The sequence below is a fragment of the Symsagittifera roscoffensis genome, chromosome 5 (assembly GCF_963678635.1).
Source record: "Symsagittifera roscoffensis chromosome 5, txSymRosc1.1, whole genome shotgun sequence".
NCBI classification, from domain to species: Eukaryota; Metazoa; Xenacoelomorpha; order Acoela; family Convolutidae; genus Symsagittifera; species Symsagittifera roscoffensis.
The window spans coordinates 51205549-51224638 of NC_087066.1; the positions used below are offsets into that span (position 1 = coordinate 51205549).

At 35.6% G+C, this 19090-nt stretch overlaps 2 protein-coding genes across 2 annotated transcripts in view; one reads left to right on the plus strand and one right to left on the minus strand.

Moving 5' to 3' along the window:
* Window positions 1–19090, minus strand: part of LOC134846200 (angio-associated migratory cell protein-like) — a 553983-nt gene that overhangs the window by 508889 nt on the left and 26004 nt on the right. The gene's annotated exons all lie outside the window — the stretch shown is intronic.
* Window positions 204–6803, plus strand: LOC134846393 (uncharacterized). The gene is made up of 4 exons (XM_063863728.1): window positions 204–597; window positions 873–1145; window positions 1949–2155; window positions 5071–6803. Exons 1-4 carry the CDS (start codon window positions 399–401, stop codon window positions 6699–6701), a joined length of 2310 nt encoding a protein of 769 aa, XP_063719798.1. The 5' UTR covers window positions 204–398; the 3' UTR covers window positions 6702–6803.

The following is a 19090-nucleotide window of genomic DNA, read 5'->3' on the forward strand; positions in this document are numbered from 1 at the left end:
AACGAATGTTTGAAGGAAAAGATAGAAAAAACTTAAGCAATATGATAAAGTTATGATTTCAAACACCACTTAAACTCCTAATATTACACAAGTATGTTTATCAAATTATAATGACGCGATTATTTTGTCTAAGCGGCTCTCAAAAAGCGAATTACCTTTTGGTGTGAGCTAAAAATGCACGTGAACGATTTATACCGGTTGAAACAAAGATTTGATTATGTTTTTATGATTGTAATAGCTGTGCGTAGCTTACCATACTAGCAAATTCTCAAGCAAAACCACAACCAACACAACTCAGTCATAAATCAAATAAAAAAAGTAAAAAACACCACAAAATACTTTATATGCTGTTTCGTCGTGCAATTGAATGATTTTTTTAAAATTCGTAGTTCACAAAAATGTCAGAAACTGAAAACGGTGAAATTGCAGACAAAAACGGTGCCGAAAACGATGAGGTTGAAAACGAAGATGCGGAGAAGGGATCGGTTACCGGAAGAGATGACGATGACAACGAATCGACAAAAGCCGAAGACGCGCAGTCAACTTCGGCGAACAACGAGGAGGGAAACGAACGAGAAAAAACGGTCGAGGGACGAGGTTAGTCGAAACTTACTTCAAAAAACTTTGAACTTTTTTGAGAATTTTGTAAATTTAGCGATAGCCTGCGTCTAGGTAAAAGTTTTCAAGGGTAGACGAAATAAATTGTTCACATATGCAACTCAAATCATGGCGTCTCTTTGACTTTCTGATCTTTCTGATTTCTAAATAAAACGTTATCAAATTATTGTTTTCTAATAAAATAGTTTTGTTTGTTAAGAATATTATTGTTTTTACTAATTGTTAAAGGTTTGATAACCGAGTTTATTTTTTAGAAACTCCAAAAGATTCAAAAAGCCGAGACTCTACGCGACCCAACACAGGTGCCAAGTCGCGTGTTTCCAACGCATCTAGAGGTTCCAAGAGACCAGAAACAAAGAGCACAAAAAAAGACAGAGATGGAGGTGGTTCGAATCCCGCTAGTCGCCAGTCTACTAGAGACAGCAGAATAGCGAGTGGCACTAAAAAAGAGGTCGAGGCGGATGGAGTTTCTGAGATGACAGTGCCGAAGACACCTCCTCCCGGCGAAACGGAGGGCGGAAATGGTGGTGAGCTTTCCATTGTAATACAAAAAGTCATTCAAAAATCTGAAAACTTTTTTCGAAATCCTGAGAAACTGCCAATGTGTCCAGGTGAAGTTGCCAAAACATATTCTTGAATTAAGGCTTTCTTTTTGAGATAGTCATATCGTATATTCCGCTATGACTATCTCAAAGGTTTGATGTACTTTGCGGTACATACCATGGCAATGGTATTGCGTTAGGGTGAATCCTCACTTGACTTCTAGCTCCAGGTCTACCGTAACCTGACCAATTTCGACTGCAATAGTAGTTTCACGTGAAAGTTCTAGTCGCGAAAAAAATGAGCTTCGGTCAACAACAAAAAAAAATTTGGTCTCGAATGAGGAGAATTGAGAGAAACGGACTATTTTTAGAAAGGCTGGATAGCCTTTCATAGATTCTCAGCGAATCGCAGAAACTACAATTCATCAATTATTATGATTACCAATTTGACAAAATTACCAAAATTACTGTTTGTTTGTGGCATAATTAATCCTGATCAAAATTATTCTGAACTGAGTAGAGCTGATCGAAATGAAATCGAAGGGCATAGCGGACATTCAGAAGCAGTATTCTTACGATATATTTAACTGAGCTTTAAAAAGATGCTATATTAGTTTTGAGTTTGGAAAAAAAATTCTAAGATAAATTAGCTAAAAAACTGTACATACTATTTTATAGAAAATACTACAGTGGCTGGGATAAAAGTGATGCTGAATTCAGTTTTTCAGTCCGAACATGTCTCAATTTTTTCTGAAAAAATTTTATATAAACAAATATTTTGCTTTCAGATGTTCTAGACGACAACAAACTCGATGATTCATCCGAAGACCAAAATGGCAACATTAAACAAGCGGAGGGGGAAATTCCGAATGGGTTCGTGCGACAGAAGACTTCTCTCGTGGATACTATTTCTCGGCTGCTGCCTGCGAACGAGGAAGAGTCCAAAAAGAGTCGGATCAAAGAGGCACTGGCAAAACTGACCGACGAAATGACAGGTACGAGGATTTATGGGAAGAAAAATGACCCCCCTATAAGATATAAAAAATATCAATTTTGCGGTACCAACACTGATTTCGCGAAATTATTTAATTGGACAAAAAAATTTGTAAATTTTTAATTACACCGTATACCAATTCTCATGGAAAATTGGATATATAAAAAAAGTACAAAAAAACTGTAATTAAATTGCTGTAATAATATAAATTGATACTGTAAAAAAAATTGAGGGTAGAGGAAGCGGGCTTTGAGAGGTGAAAATGTTAGAAGAGGTTTCGAAGCAATTCTTGAACGGTTCAACCAGCCAAAAAAGGAGGTCTTAAAATAGTACCAAAGGGGGACCCTTTGGGTAGTCAGTGGGTCGAATCCCTGAGAAGATGGAAAAAGCCGTCCGCCCCATCACCCCCCCCCCTTACACAGATGGTAACTTTTCAGCCCTCTTGACAAAAACTTCAAATTGTTTTGTTGGATCCGGAAAACTAAAATTAATTTAATTCAACCTTCGGTCTGATGGTTGATAGGCAGTTCCAATTCCTTTGCGCTATATGTGTGACCTAAATCAAGCTAGAAGTCTCGTTGAAAAGTGGTTAAATCATGTCTCGTCAGATTTTGGCCTAGCCTCGACTTTATCTCATCAAAATTTTCATGTCTGTACAAAACAGTTCAATGCAAAACAGTCCAACACAAAACAGTCCGGAAAAATTGAAAATGAACGAAAAAACGGTCGGAAAAACATTCCGAAGTAATTGTTTTCAGAAGCCGGTAGGCCGAGAATTGTCCTTTGTTCAACAAATAGTGACCGCCGCAGTCGCGCCAACAAGTTGCGAACTTGCCAACAAGTTGCGAACTTGCCAACAGAGGGTAGCACTCTATACGATATTTCAAGTTGGTTATCGCCGCGAAGCAGACTGTTTTGTATCAGACTGTTTTGCATTGGACTGTTTAGTATGGGACTGTTTTGTATATGCACCAAAAACTTGTCGCATTATAATTTTAAACTATGACTTGAATTTGATCACACTAGTCCCCGCGTCGAAGTGCTCATTCTATATTTCCACCGTCTCGACCCGCATCCAAGTTTAGGCTAAAGTAATCGATTATAACGAATTATTTTTTTGGATTTCTGACAATTATGAGTAATTCTAATAATTATATTTCTAATCTATTATAATTGTAATTTTTTCCAAAATTCCAAGAGAATATAATCTCTTAAAGAAAAAACTCTTTAAATCGATTTTACAAAAATAAAAATGCTATAATCTGAATGGATTTGAAAACTGTTAAAACAAACCTTCTCACTTTCAAGAAGAGCATAAAAAAAAAACAAATTAGATGCAAGCTTGAATGTCGATTAAATTGAATTTTTTGTGCATATTAAATAAATTAGAAATCGGGATTAAAATAATCGGTTTCAATCAATTATAATCAGTTATACTTAGTTCGAAACATAATTGGATTAATAATCAAAATTAATTGATGAAAATATGCTATAACTGATCAAAAAATGTATTTCAAAAAGAGAATTTAATCAATTAACGTTTGATTCCAATAGTTTTTTCTCAATTTTTTAAGACTGTTTCTAAAATCATAGTATATTCGATTATTAAGGCCCAAAAAAGTTGCTCAACTTCGATCAATTCAACCCGAATATGTTTTGGTTGTCTTGACCAAAAATTGGTGCTTTTTTACTTAAAAAATATACGTTTTGATTGTGTCAACCGAATGCGGGTATAATTCGAAATTGAGTTATTAAATTATCCAAAGTTAAGTTTTATAGTTGATGTTCTCAGGTAAAATATCTGGGTGTTTTCTCCAGAATGAAATTTTTATAGTCATTTGTAATTTAAAACTACAAATGACTACATTTTGAACTCAGTTAATACATGCAGGGGCCGATTTAGGGGCGGGGGGGGGGGGGGTACGTTCCCTTTTCTCAGGGATTTTCCAAAAATGCCTAAAAACGCTTTTTTCGACCTGTTTTTTTTCAAAAATTTTGCGGCGCAGAAATTATGGCCATAGCAGCCCTTTTTAGTGCTTTAGGAGAGCTCGGAAAATCAATTTGGTCGACCTAAAAAAAGTCAACAAAACTTTCAATTTTTTTTGAAAATACACCTCCCTCGCGAAAATCCTAGATCCGCGCCGCTGATTACATATAATGAACATTCTGTTTTTTGATTTGCGAAATGTTTTTGATTAAGACAAGTAAAAAATCCTAGTAGTGTGAAATTTTCACAAAATTGCTTCGTTCGGGTTGTCGTTGTCGGTAAGACAACATCTGGTTGTCCATAAAGTCAGCGTGAGTAAGGAAGCCAAACTTCCAGCTCTTGCAGCATATTTTCCTATAAAGATTCTAAAATTATCCGCAACTCAGCGAAGTGAGCTTCAATTTCTTTTTGACGCGTTTCTCGAAATCGCTGATCGTCGAAATTTTTTAGGAAATTTTAGTAAGATTTGATTAGTCAACTCGGAGTACGACTTTTTTTTCCGGTAATTTAAACTTGGTTTCCGTTAGTTTCGGATAGCTTGGCTTCTTGATGTTTTGACCGTGCTAGACCGTTTTTCGATATGTTTCGACCGTGCTCAAGGTATGTTTCGAGTTTGAGCTCGGGTTTTTTTTCGGTCGATTTCTGACTTCGTGGTCGACTTTGAAAGTCAAAACATAAAGTGAGTACTTTGACCCGAGTAACTGTCTACGCGACCTATTATGTTGACCATGAACGATTAGTCACTTGTTGGTTAACTTGAATTTAAGTTACTTCATAAATCGCTTTTTAACTTGAATGAAGGTTAAGCTTAAAAATCTATTTCATTTAATCTTAGTTCGAAAGAAATCTAAGATTACTAGCCTTTATTTGTAATCATTTATTTCTTAACACCTGTAGCACTCGACCACTTTAAAATCTTTTGTTTTCAGGCGAGCAACTTTTCTGTTCTGATTGCGAAGACGAACTGACAATAGACGAGCTGCATATTTGTCTCGACTGTCCTAAATGGCTATGCAATGATTGCAAAAACCACCATGTAAAGTCCAAAGCCACCCGTGCGCACGAAGTGTACACTCCTCCAAGTGTGTGTGCTATGGAGTGCACTGTTCACGGTGAGAACTTCTCACTCTTCTGCAAACAGTGCGAATCTTTGGTGTGTAGTCAGTGCATTACTCAGAAGTGCACGGTTGGAAAACACGATTTGATCAGTATCGACGAAAAAGAGCGCGAATCACGTGACACTTTGGAAGCATTCGCTGCCAGAATCAAGTCGCTCTCCGATTTGAACCAATCAAAACTGACCGAAATTTCCGAACGCGTTTCGACGTTCAGAGAGTTCGAGGAGCGCGCCAAACTTAAAATTGAAGCTCGCTTCGCTGAGTTGCGGTTACTTTTGGACTCTATGGAGGAAAACGTGCTACTGGAGCTGGATAGCTTGGCTTCCGATACTCACGCAGAATTTATAGACAACAGGGAGAAAGTAAAGCTTGAAAAAGAGGGCATTTCGAAATGCGACGATTCTATAAAACAGTGTCTGAAACGAAACAGAATCGGGCTGATAAATACCCTACCGATGACTGGAGCGTTGGTAATGAATTTAGAAGTAAACGAAAGCAACAAACCGCTTGAAGTTTCAGAGCCGAGCCTAGTCGAGCCGATTTTGAACAACGACAATTTTTTGTCAGACGTCGAAAAGCACGTAATCCGAGCGAGCAAAAGCGGAAAGTTGAAGTTAGTCGAAAACTCTGTTATAATCAACCAAATGCATATTAGAACTACCCAAGATCCAGAAGAAAATGTGATATATGATTTTTGTTGGGTTTCCAACTCGAAAATAGCGGTGGTAGATAACCGAAATAAAAGTCTGAAACTTTTAAGCCTTGATGATGCAGTTGTTATTAAACAAGTTTTCCACGACAACGGCTTGTGTCGTGTGTGTTGCAACCGCGATTTGGAGCAAATAATAGTTTGCGACGATAAATATTGTCTCTACAATTATGACCTAGATTTGAATTTTAAAGGCATAATTGATATTCCACATCATATCAGAAAACCATACGGGATGGATTTCCTGGAAAAAAGCGGCAACTTCATCATCGGCGATCGTCAAGATGGTCAAATTTACGAGCTAACTGCGATTAATCAGCCTCTGAGCCCAAACAGTACCCAAAGTTTCTCAGTTTTGAGACAAATTGCGTCCGGATTTTCTTGCTTAGATTACGTCACAACAACCAGTGATCACTTTTTGGTTTCACATGGTAATGGACATGGAGTCAGACTAATAACCGACGAAGGAAAGTTTGTTTGCGAAATTGACCAATCAGGGCAGGGCTTGAATTGGCCGCTAGGGGTCGCGTTTGACATGCACGGAAATGCTGTGATTTGCGACTCATGCAACCATCGAATTCTTGTCATTTCCCCCCTAGGCGAGAGATTGAAAGAAGTGAAGGGTTTCTATTTACCAAGGGCTGTCAAATTCAGCGACAATCAAGAGGTGCTAATTGTAGCAGAAAGAAGCGGTCGAGTTAAACTTTTGACGTATATGGAAAGTTCAAGCTAATCATTTTAACCTTAATTTCTTCATCAATCATCCAGATTATTGCTAATCTTTCTAGTTGAGACCATTTTTGAAACCATAAGATAAGATTCAACACGACCAAGCATTTTCTCGAGAGGGGTAGAGGATGGGTTTCAAAAAGATCCAATGATTCGACGTCTCAAATTAAATTTCCGAGCTCTCCCAAAGCCCTACAAAGACTCTGTTTTGGCCAAAAATTGCGCGCCGCAGGCAAACTTTTGAAAAAACAGGGCAAAAAAGGCGTTTTTAGGCACTTTTTATAAAAATTTTGACCAAAAAATTGCGTTTTTTTGGTGCACGCTCCCCCTTAAAATTATTATATATTGGCGCCAAAGCCGCCTTCAGAAAAATTTTTAGGTTCTGTCACCAAATATGTATATCTCAAAATAGACCAAAAGGGGGGAACCTGTACGTCAAACCCCGCTTCAAATCAGCCACCCCCCCCCCCCCCCCCCTGTTCAAGATAAAATGAAAGAAAAACACAATGAAATGAGCATGCGTGTTAACATTGATTATTTTTTTGGCACACATTTTTTCTATTTCCAAATTTTTGCAACAAAAGAGTGTTGACAAGCTTGCCTATTTTTCAGCCACGCTTTGAAATTTTTGTTTTCTCAATATGCACATCAGTAGCCAATTTAAAACGCGGACGCTTCTCGTCTGGGATTCGATTCCTTGATCACTATAAAAGGTTACCCCCTTCGGCATATCTTAAAGCATCCAACTTTGGGTGACCAACTCATTTTTGACTTGTTTTTTTCCCATATTTTAGCTTAAAAAAACTTTTTGCATATTTTATATAAAAAGACCTTTATAGTGTCCAAATAAAACTGAGATTGTACATTGATTCACATGCTAAAGATAAAAAAAAACACTTCGAACTAAAGTTTGTTTTTGCAAATTTTTAAGAAAAATTGCTTCAAAACCGTCACGCTGGCTCATAATTGCGAAAACTTTTTTTGCATATATAAAGCAAAAAAATACGATCTTCACATGTGAATCTGTTAAAGACAAGTGAAGAAAAATAATTTTTTACAAAAGAAAGGTTTCCAGCTTGACTAAACCACTCAAGTTTTCCTCACGCCAGCAAATGACAATAAATACGACAAATTTAACGACAGTCTGGAAAAATCTGTCATTTCACTTTTCATACAAAGTAACGAGGCTCGCTCAGCCGTTGTCGATAGATTACGGCGTCATGACTTAAAAAAGTTACTTAATTAGGATGTGTTGCTAATTTGTTTTAGTTGATTTTGTATTCAGTTAAGACGGAACGATAATTCTCAAGGCTCGCTCTTTCCATTAATTTTAGTTGAGACATTTGTATAAATGAAAACCACAGGGACAAATCATGAGGTGCAGAGTCTTTTTAGGTGCCCTGGATAGTAGTGCATGCAGTTGGAAAAAATAGGCTAAATTTCGGTCACTTGATACAGATCAGGTCAAAAAATTCTGAGTTTTTGTTTTTGATTAGTGTCTTAAATTGATCGCAACACAGAGCCAAACTTTTTTTGACATTTTTTTGGATAATTTTAAGAACCTTTGAAGAACAAAAGTTACAAAAATTGTTAGCCTTGGTAGTAACCAAAATTTGGTCAGAAAGTGCGACAAAGAATAGAAAATAGGATTTTTTTTGACATTTTTTTCAATATTTTTCAGAATTTTTGAAGAGTATGTTTGAAGATAAAAAATTATAGTTTGTTAGCGTTGGTATTAACCAAACTTTGGTACCAAAAAACGCCACAAGGAACAAAATGTAGAATTTTTTTTTCTGAAAACGGTGAAACAATAGGGAAACAAAGCGGTGACCTTCAAATATTGCTGAAAATTTGTGAACGGTTCAAATGGAATGTTGACTGAAAACAGGTTGTATAAGATAGAACTTGCAATTAAAGTAAAATGCTCCGAGGGTTCCTTCTGCATTAGAAGATTGTAAAAGATTGCGATGTTTCGTTCAGAAAACGTATGCCACTAGGTCATAGCTGCTAATTGTTTTTGCGTATAAATTGTTAAAAAAATAAAAGACATTGTCGTGAAAAATAATTTTTAGCTTGATTTAGTAACCCATTGGAACGGGCCCATTAAGGCTAACAAAGTCAATATTAAGGTTTTTTTGAAAAAAAAATTATCTGATGTTTACATTTGTGAAGCAAAAATTCTGTAGCATTAATCCTTCACTTTCTTTAATTCACGCTTAAAAAAATCTTTGTCTTACCAGTTGGACACAAATCAAATGAAATTTTAATACATTAGTATGAGCAGAGGAATAATTTTTTTGGAAAAAAATGTTTTGTAGCCAAAGCGTTATGCTTATTTATAAAGGTAAAAAGTTTTTGTGAAAAAACTATTAAACAATTTTAACAACAGTCAAATTACGGCTCATCAGTAAACAGTTACCGGGGTGGTTCAATCGCCCAGATTTATTGGAAAGAATTAGTTTAGTCTTTTTAAAAAACCTTGGAAAAAGTTTTCTTCTTTAATATTCAGAGTAAACAATTGGTACCAGAAAAAGAATGAGTATCGGTGCAATTTTTTGTATAAAGGTGCCATCATGACCAAAAAAAATTTGTTTATGAGTTCAATTATTGTATCAAACTTTTCATTTTCAGAAAGTGGATGGAGACAGAACGAATGTGCATTAACCGACAAGATATATTTTGCAATACTTGCAGCTAAATTTTTACTAAATTTCCAGCTTCAAACTAAATTTCCAATGTTTAGTTTGAAGCTTCAATTCTTTTTTCAAACCTGATCGAAATTTTTTCATGAAAATATTAGGCCCTCGCCACCTCGTGCATATGTTTCAACTCACTCGGAATTGTTCGTGCTATCTTGCCTTCGGTTCAATCTCTCAAAACCGTTAAAATTTATCAACGATTTGATTCACGCATTTGACGGAATAGCTGGGGGAGTGCTTTTTGATATCTATACTTAAGGTCAGCGATTTCCAGTAAATTTCTTTCTTTTGACTTCTCAAGAACTTATACTGGTTTACTTTCTGCTTTGATTTAGTGAACATTTATTTCGTCCAAGTTTTTAGTGAACACTAAAATTGGCGTCGATTTCTTGTGTTTAACAACACACACTCGCTGACATAATTGCGTCTACGTTTATTTTGTGTGAAAGCCACTCTTACAAAACAATGGGTCGTTTATTGATCGGGTTTTTTTCCTCTGGCGAATCGATTAAAATAGTGATCTTAAGATACCATCAGTTTTTTTGCAAATGAGGGTTTTCGGACTAAATCTTGCATGGTGGAGGCTATATTGAAGATTAATGTAAAATAGTAAAACTCCTAAAAATATTTTAAAAGTTTGCAACGAGATAACAGAGACAATAAGTTTGACCAATGCACTTTAACTCTAGAATAAATCTACCCATTGCATTAGAGTTTGGTCAAAAAAGAGTTTTATAGTAATTGAGGAGAGGGCAGAGAATTCATCTGTTCGACCTAAAAGCTGACAAAACTTTAAAGTTTTTTTGTTTCGAAAAAACGCTCGTCTCATGAAAATCTTAGATCAGTCACTGATAAAAACGTAAGTACATTCTAATTTCCGTTAAAAAATAGTTTCGTGGGAACATAACATCGTGCTGATTTTGATTGAACAGTTATTGGCAGAGTTTTTAATGGCATCTGTACAATATCGGTACCTAATCTTAAAAGGTAACAAAATCTTGCAGTTTTTTCTAAAATAAGTGGGGACTTAAGCTCATATTTGGAAGGTTTATTGGTCCAACTAACTTACAACTGAATGCAAAATAGATTTTATTTCTACACCAACCTTGCCCATCGAAACAAAACTTCTTTTGTATTTCAAAGTCAAGTTATTCCATTTTTTAGACAAAATGACAGAATAACTGTGCTTGGGTCGGTTTTTCCTCCAGATTTTATTCGAATTATTCACCTAAAAACCTTGACAGAAAAAGTATTAAAGAACTTGTCGATCTATAGAAACCTCATTTCGTAAATAAAGACATTTATACAATCTTCTCGATATACACAAGAATATATCAATATTCGTGTTCGTATGACCCGATTCTGTTAGAGTGGAAAGAAATTGGAAAGAATATTTCTCAAACAACTAGTCTCTAATCTTTCTAATAGTTTACGGAGAATAGCCTTATCCTCAAGAAAATCAATTTTTTTGAACTGTGCTTGCAGCCCGTTTTTTTAAGAGTGGCAATATTTCAAATCACAGCGCTGCAGAATTTCTCTCAAATAACCATGCCCAGCAAGCTCATTCTTGAAAATATTTATCAAGAACATTTTGGCTAACTTTTATCATAAACTTAGCTCATGGTTTCGACAAAATTTTTCAGAGCCATATCGTGAACTAAGTATTCGCTTTGGACTGACATTAAGACGCTTCATCATCTCTTTGCTTTAATTTACAAAAATTTTACGATTTGTTTCTGTTGTTTCTGGTTTTGCACGAGGATCCTTTGTCAATTGAGAATAATGTCAATTGAGAACCTTTCAAAACAACTATCCTAAACACTTGATGCCAGTTTCTCTAGAGAGGAACCTGATCGATTAAGAGAGTGATCTCACTGGAACCAGTTCAAACAAGTATTTATTATATACTTTGATATTTATAAATGTGAAATATCTAGAGCTAACCAATCATGATTCATTACCAAAACTTATGATGATTTGTAAAGCTGAAACTATTCAGTTTCAGCCATAGAAAATATAATTCAAAATAAAAAGCAGTTGCTCCTTTCTCTCCTCTACAATTACCAGTATATACTAGATCTATTGAGACTAGGAAATGAAAGATTAAGATTAAGATCGGTATAAGACTAAGAAGTCGCACGAATCTATCAGGCCAAAAATAACATAGCGTGACGAACAGACGGTGTACCTTATCCGAAACTCCTCTATGAGAAGGCCACCCCGGGCATAAAATCATTACAAATACTATCAAGATTTCGCAAACGAGGGCTATTCGGCTAAAACTTGAACGTTGGAGGCAATTTTGCAAGAGGGACCAAGTTAGTATCCTCCCTCCTTAACTTGGTTCTAAGTTGGGTTTTTTTTAGCCAATCAGAATCGAGCACTTAACATGCAGCGCTTAGTAAATTTAATTTAAAATAAGCACTGGGATGGAGGATCTTAACGTGGTCTGTTTGGGGGGAGGAAGTTAACTTGATCCTGCAAGAGTACTCACGCATGGTGGTTATCTTGCAAGAAGATACAGGCAACGCCCTGACACGAGCAGGTCTGTGTTACTTGCATTTCGTTTTGCTCAAAAATTGTGGTGTTAAAAAATTTAAAAGGCAACCTTTTTAATCATTCTAATTCTGCATGGTAACTCAAATTAAAACATTTACTATTTGTTTGATATTGATTCTTGGGGGCGAAATTTTTGAAGTTTCACATTTAAATTTTAACAATTTTTAACAAAAATCTGTTCGGTTAAATGGCAGTCGGAGCAGTGTTGTTTTCATTTTAATGCCAATTTTTTAGTGAAAAATTTTAAATTACTGCGAGTTCGAGTACTTGTTTCATGGCAAAAAATAGGATGAACAAAAATGAGGTGGAAAATTAGCAGTTTTTCTATTCTATTTTTCTATTTAAGTGTGTTCAAAATTGGTTGTTGAAGATGATTCATCTGTGATCAAATAACTTGATGATTTTTGAGGGTATAAAAATGTACCATTATGAGTTACGCCAACGGTTTATATGAACCAAATTGCTCTTGCTTCGTTTGATTATTTGAGCGCATAATGCTTTGCCGTACATGCTTTTATGAAGGACTGGAAATGATATATAGCGCGTATTCTTTTATACCAATTTGCAATAAAGTAATGCAGTTGCTATTTTCCTCATACTCTCTTAGCATAATGGGGTTATCCATTAAGAGCTTATATAGACTCATTCGAAGTAATAGGTTTCAAATAATGCATTAGTGAACGCACAATTTTATATTTTTAGACGAGATTGAGTTTGCTAGTTTCCAACAAATTCAAGTACTTCCTTTTTGTTTCAAATCTGCTGATCAAACACTTCAGCAAAACCCTTCTGAACATGGAAGATTTCGCCCGATACGAGTAATCTTTTCATCTTTTGCGTCAAATTCCTTTAATGGATTTGAATTTATGGACCCATAAAAATGTGACATTTCATTAATATAACTATCACAATTTTTGCATCTTGTTAGTTAAATAACATCATATTGTGCCCTGTAAAGAATCCCTCCTTTGATTTAGTGGAGAAAGAGATCAGAAAAGTGCCGTTTTTCAAATTAAAAGTTCAAAATAGACTGCTGGTATCGAGGCCAAACCCCGAATGTTCCGACTGCAGTTTAAGGTTTATGCAGTAGTGTTCGCTTTAAGAATGCGAGTGACAATAACAAAAGAAACTTTATAATTTTTCGATGTTGAAATTTTTTGGAAACCATCCCAACGCTATTTAAAGTAGAAAGTGATATAATAATTCCGACTTTCGAAAAAAGTGAGGAGCGTATAAGCTCGGGATGTTTTTATTATCAGATCAGTTTCATATTACAACTCTGATCCTCGGGGATTTGATCTTTTGATCTGCATGGGCCCAGCCGGGTGTGCACAAAACTATAGTAACCTTCCACGAGTCAGTCCAAACTGCTCGTTTTATAATTTAAACGCGTGGCAGTTTATCCCGCCGTACTAAATCGTTCAGAATTGATTTGAGACATTGATTTAGTTTTTTCAATTTCATAAACGACTCAAATGCTAACATTCAATTTTTAATATGATCAGCCTAAAATTCAGAGTTTTCCCTAACTTCATTCCTAATTTCACAGAAATTTTTCGAGACCAATTAAATGGCAGTCGGAACATTCAGGTTTTTGCTTATAGTGAAGTACTGAGCAGGCCAAACTGATCTTCTCAATTCAATATGGAACGACATCTAAGAAGGATTAAATCTCCGCTTACGCGTTAATAGCGCGGAATATGTTGTGTTACTTGACCAAACTAGCAATCGGAATGTTTTGTAACAAATTGACCAAACTGGCAATCTATAAACCCCACAACTTCACAAAAAATGATCGTAGGTGAAATATCTATTCAAATTGGAGCTCAGAACAAAAATATTTTCGAATGAGATCATAAAAATCTAAACTACTAATTTACAAACTACTTAACAACTTGCCTCCAATTTTTCAATGGGAACAAATTGTTGAGTAGATCCTAATTTTTAATAAATATAAATTAGTTATCACTTTAGCTCCTAGTATGGGATGAAAAAATAAAATTAGTATTTATTTATGTTGGGCTAACTGTTATCATAAACCTAGCTCACTGTTTCGACAAAAGTTTTCAGAGCAATATCATGAACCAAATTTTTGCTTTGGATTGACATTAATCTCTTTGCTTTAATTAAATTTTATACAATTTTGGGACAATTAACGCGCGCTATATACTTCGCTCGCGCTATGAACGCGTAAGCGGAGATTTAATCCGTCTTAGAAATCGTTCCAAATTGTTTGGAGGAAGCTTATTTGCCATAATTTATTTGTTACAAGTAGCGAAATATATTGTTTTGTACTTTATATGGCGTGTAGGGGGATGATTTTCATTTTAAAAATTCAAAATTTGAAAAAAAAAATTCATTTTGTTTTATTACATTTACTTTTTTTGTTTTTACTGCTCCATAAACCTCAAAAGACAGTCGGAACATTCAGGGCAGCCATGTTACACATATTAAAGCTGACATTTACAAATGGCCGTCGTTAACATGATAGCACTACTAACCAATTCTTTTTCCGCTATAAATTAGCGTTGAGAAGTACATTTTTTGCCATCAATGACGCACATTCAAATTAGCCAGCGCGTATTTTTAATGCCACGTTGATGATTAATATGGTAGCCATTTTTTCCTCCCCTATTAACCATTGTTGGTAAAATATTACGCAATCTACTAGCATAATCGTTTAGAGCGAATAATTGGGTTCAAATTTTGCTCTAAAAGTAAATATTTTCAGATAACTTGTTTGGTGGTTTTTAAAAAATCTCAAAATGGTCTTTTTTCCTAAGAACTTATATAACTTCCTCAATGGAAAACTGATAATGATATGAAAAGAGCAGTCTGAACATGAAAAAATTTCGTCTTATACCACCAGTATTTTTTTATCGAGATGTTTGAATAAGATCTCTAAAGATTGCAGACATCACGTAAAATGGGGGAAATAATTAGATTGCGGAACATGTTTTTCGAATGTTGTCAGTTATTCCCCCTCTCGTAACTGTGTGGTACCTGCATGATTCAAATTAAAAAATTAAATTTGAATCATTTTTTCATTGAAGTTGCAGCAAAACATATCCTTCACAAATTCAGCCAATCACAATCACATCACTAAAATTCCTCCAATTGGATCCGACAGTTGACATTTTTTATGAAACAAGAAAAGTAAGATCAGCACTCAAAAAATGTTAAGGTAAAATTATCTTAAATTATTTAAGGTAAATTAAAATTAAGGTAAAATTTATCTTCAACTTTTTACGGGAAAGTGCAAAATTGCGACTGAAACATATTCGCAATGATTAATCCATTCTAAGTCGAACACAAAATGGAAACCTAACTGTCATCAGTCGATAAATTTATAACATAGGTCGAGCAGAGTCAAAAAACATGTCAAGAAATGCTTTACTTTATATATAATAAAGTATAAATCATAATCATACTAATAGTAGGGTGATAAACTGCTCCGTCAAAAAATTAGTTTCATCATTAATCAATTTTTGAGAGATTTACCTGAAACAAAAAACAATTTTCAGAAAAAACTTGGAATTTCTGAGCTTTAAGGGATCCTGTGCAAGAGAACATGAGTCAGAGTGAAAATTCAACAAGTGTATTTTTCAAGGCCAAAATTTTAAGGATTTTAAAAAACATTCAGTTATCAACCAGAATTGTACTTTCCATTGTTGATTTATTGCCGGAACATCGCTAATTCGTCGCTTAAAAAAATCTCTCTTAGTTTCTTCTATCTTCTGGCTAGATTGCCATTTAGAAATTACGTTTAATCTATGTAACAATACTGAATCGTTTGTAAGAACTGTTCAAAAAGTGATTTGGAATGATTCACTAATGATTATCTGTGTATTTTTAACCGGTGCTGCTATTGGTTACTTTTGCAAACGAGCCCCTACCCCTATAACCGAAGCCTAAATGGCTGAAAGTCATGATAAGCAAAATTGAAAATCAGCAGTTAAAAACTAGAAGCATAAGCGTAAGACTATAGTGACAACTAAAATGGGAAATTTCGGCAGCAAAAACTGAACAAAAGTTCTGAAACTTTTTGTTTTCTGAAACTTTTTTGGAATAAAACTAAATTTCACGACTTGCAATGAATTAATGTGAATTTTGTGTTTTTTTTTCTGGGCAACCTAAATTTTGGAAAAAAAACAAACACACAATAGTAGTTCAAAAAAGTTAATATATCGAAAATGGCAGTTGTTAAATTAAGTGCATCGAGTTGCTTTTGTTTGGGATGATGTTTTTCTTTCAGACCATTTGCGGCGACGAAATAAATGAGTTTAAAAAAAAACAGTTTTTCTACAGTTATGAGGCTATGGAATTTTTCTCAGCTCAAAGTCAAAATTTCTTGTGCTAGTGATATTATCCCCGGGTTGACCTCCATAAACCGAAAATGCTTATCTTACATTTCCCCGCACCGAAAATGCTTATCATACAATTGCCTATACATCAAATGTATGGAAAAATGCCAATCATACAATTTCAAAAAACCATTGAAAAAAGATTCAATCTAGTTTCTCCGGCTATTTGAACCAAATAAAACAGTCTGGTGATGAAAAATAACTACGTTTAATTTTTTTGGAAAGAATTGGTTATCATACAATTTCCATATATTATAAATCATAAAATTACCAGTTCGGCCGCAAATCTGGAGTGTAATTGAAGCGCTCTTTTGGGAATTTGTTTTTGATAATCAACAAGCAAGCGAAAACTAATTGCGCGTGCCAAATTATACTACAATCCTAATTACTCCAAAATGAGTTGAGGCAACCTAATTATAATAATGTTATCTCTCAATTTTTACTAAGTTCTATGTTAATTTTCATACTGCTGGTATTAATAATACTACGAATACCATTTTTGAGCAAGACATTGTTGCAACGAGAAATCGGTTATGCGTGGCTGAAGTACAGAAATTTCCTCATTCGTCATCGCAATGACGTCTACAGAATGAAGTCTCTCACAAATGACATCATACCCGGTTTCCTGCAGTTGTATGTCCAAGAAAAGGAGTGCTTTGAAGAGAAGATTCTGAACAATTTCCAGCGAAGCATCTTAAAACAACATTTTTGCGCCTTCGGGAATAAAAGGGGCAAAACCACATAACAAGAAGCAGGTATGAAAAAGATAACAATCCAAAGTTCCTATCTCTTTTCCGTGGCGAAAAAAATTGCAGAGCTCCTAAAACGAAGTCTGTTCTGCCGGCGGATCACCACAGACTTTCTTATGTTTTTTTTTTTCATTTCAGTCCACAAAAAACACGCCGCTCAGACCTGTACGATCGCCGCCAGGTAGTATTTACTACAACTAAAACTTGGACTATCACAATTGCTCGAAGACGTCGAAGGAGCCAACATTTTGACTTCCACGGTAGACATGTGAAATTTCCTTGTATGCCGCCGAGATGGAACCTGACGAGCTGGTATTATCTACAAGATGGAGGAAAATCTCTACGCGATTGAGCCAGCACTGGTTGAAACCATCGATCTTGCAGCGAACAAGTTGTATGCTGCTGATACACAGCCGCCTTTGGATAAAGACACTTGTATTCGTCTTCCGAGTTTTGCAGTTAGCAAAGTTCATTTCATGGCACGTGGTCAGTGCTATAAGCAGTGCGACAGAGTGGCTATGGGATCCACATTGGAGGTTACTCGTCATCTTGTGGTTGAGTCAGTACGAAGAAGCATTTAACGATACAACTGTTTGCTTGCGCTGTCACGTCATGGTCAGAAAATGACCACTCCATCCGATCTGACCTGTGTAGTGACTGGTGCCATCGCAAATGCACCAATCTGAGTGTGGATAACATTGCGCTGTATAGCCACAAAAAAACTCCAGGGTATTCTGGTTGCCATTCCAGCAGTTCTGAATTACAGTTCAAAATTCCCAAAGGCCAAAGTGTTCGGCAGGTATGCTGATGACATATTCCGGTTTTTCAGGGCTGGAGTTATTGAAAACATGAAACACCTGTACCGTGCCTCATTTTAACTTCAGAGATCTACTTTTCTCGGCATGATGGTGAAGCGCAAAAGTGGCAGACTCATAACGGCTTGGTACCGAAAGCCCACCGACATAGGTCTCATGTTGTCTTGCCTTGCTTGTTCGCCGAAGCTGTACAAGCGGAACAAATAAATGGTACCTTTCTTGTGATAAAACGTCCAGCTTTTATAGTTTTCAGAATGCACTGGTTTCAGCGAAGCTCAATTATGTGAAGAATCGTTACCCACAACCCTTTTTTGATCTCATAATCGAGATTGAAACCTGTGAAGTGTTTGCGCCTAGAGAAGACCAGGCTAGAAAAGCTAAACTGAGAGAAATCAATGAGCGCCCAACGTTGTTAACTGAATATAGATAGAACATTTCTAGTCGTTTCGCCAGAACTATCAAGAAGACGACAGGAGTTTGAGTTATTTCCACACGTAAACTCAAAACGTTGGTACTTTTATTTTTTTTTAAAAAAGGGGATAATTTAAAGAACCTTTTCAGTGATGAAATTACCTGTCCTGGATGTCAATCCAGCTATGTTGGCGACATTGTCAGGCGACATGACATTTGAAGACTCGACTCGCTGAACATAAGCGTATGAGCTTCTTTAGAAAGTCACTTTGAGAACTTTGGGAAGTCCAGAAAAGTATTGAAAACGCCTCAAAAGTTTTTGCTAAATTTTTGGATTACAATCAAGATCCAGGTCAGTTTTTGACGCTGGATGCCCTGTGAATCGCCATGAAACAGTCGGAGCTGAACCAACGCGAAGAATAAGGATAGAGGCAGCTCACCCGTCAAGTGTTGACCGAGATTTTTCTCGCTGTTCCGTTTTTTTTTCATATAAAATGTTTTTGTTTGTGTTTAATAAATTGGTTTGCAATGATGACCACCATTTCCAAAGATATTAATTCTTCATAAGACGTTAAGCTTAATATTAACTAATCAACCTTGACTGTTGCGAAGAAAAACAAGCAGGATCTAAAAAACAATTCCCTCCCACTTATGATGTCTACTATGGAATTACCACGCCTATAATTGAAGCCGTAATTTAGCACAAGAAAATTCTGTTCATAATTCGATTCTTGCTACATTATTGTTGGTAGAACATTTGACTGATTTAAAGTACTTAACAATTAGCTTCCTCGAA

Bases quoted from the DNA above. Each gene is read 5' to 3' on its own strand.
- LOC134846393 (XM_063863728.1), top strand. From the start codon at position 399: ATGTCAGAAACTGAAAACGGTGAAATTGCAGACAAAAACGGTGCCGAA. The intron at 1,146-1,948 runs GTGAGCTTTCCA...TTTTGCTTTCAG, and splicing joins AACGGAGGGCGGAAATGGTG to ATGTTCTAGACGACAACAAA. The intron at 2,156-5,070 runs GTACGAGGATTT...TTTTGTTTTCAG, and splicing joins ACTGACCGACGAAATGACAG to GCGAGCAACTTTTCTGTTCT.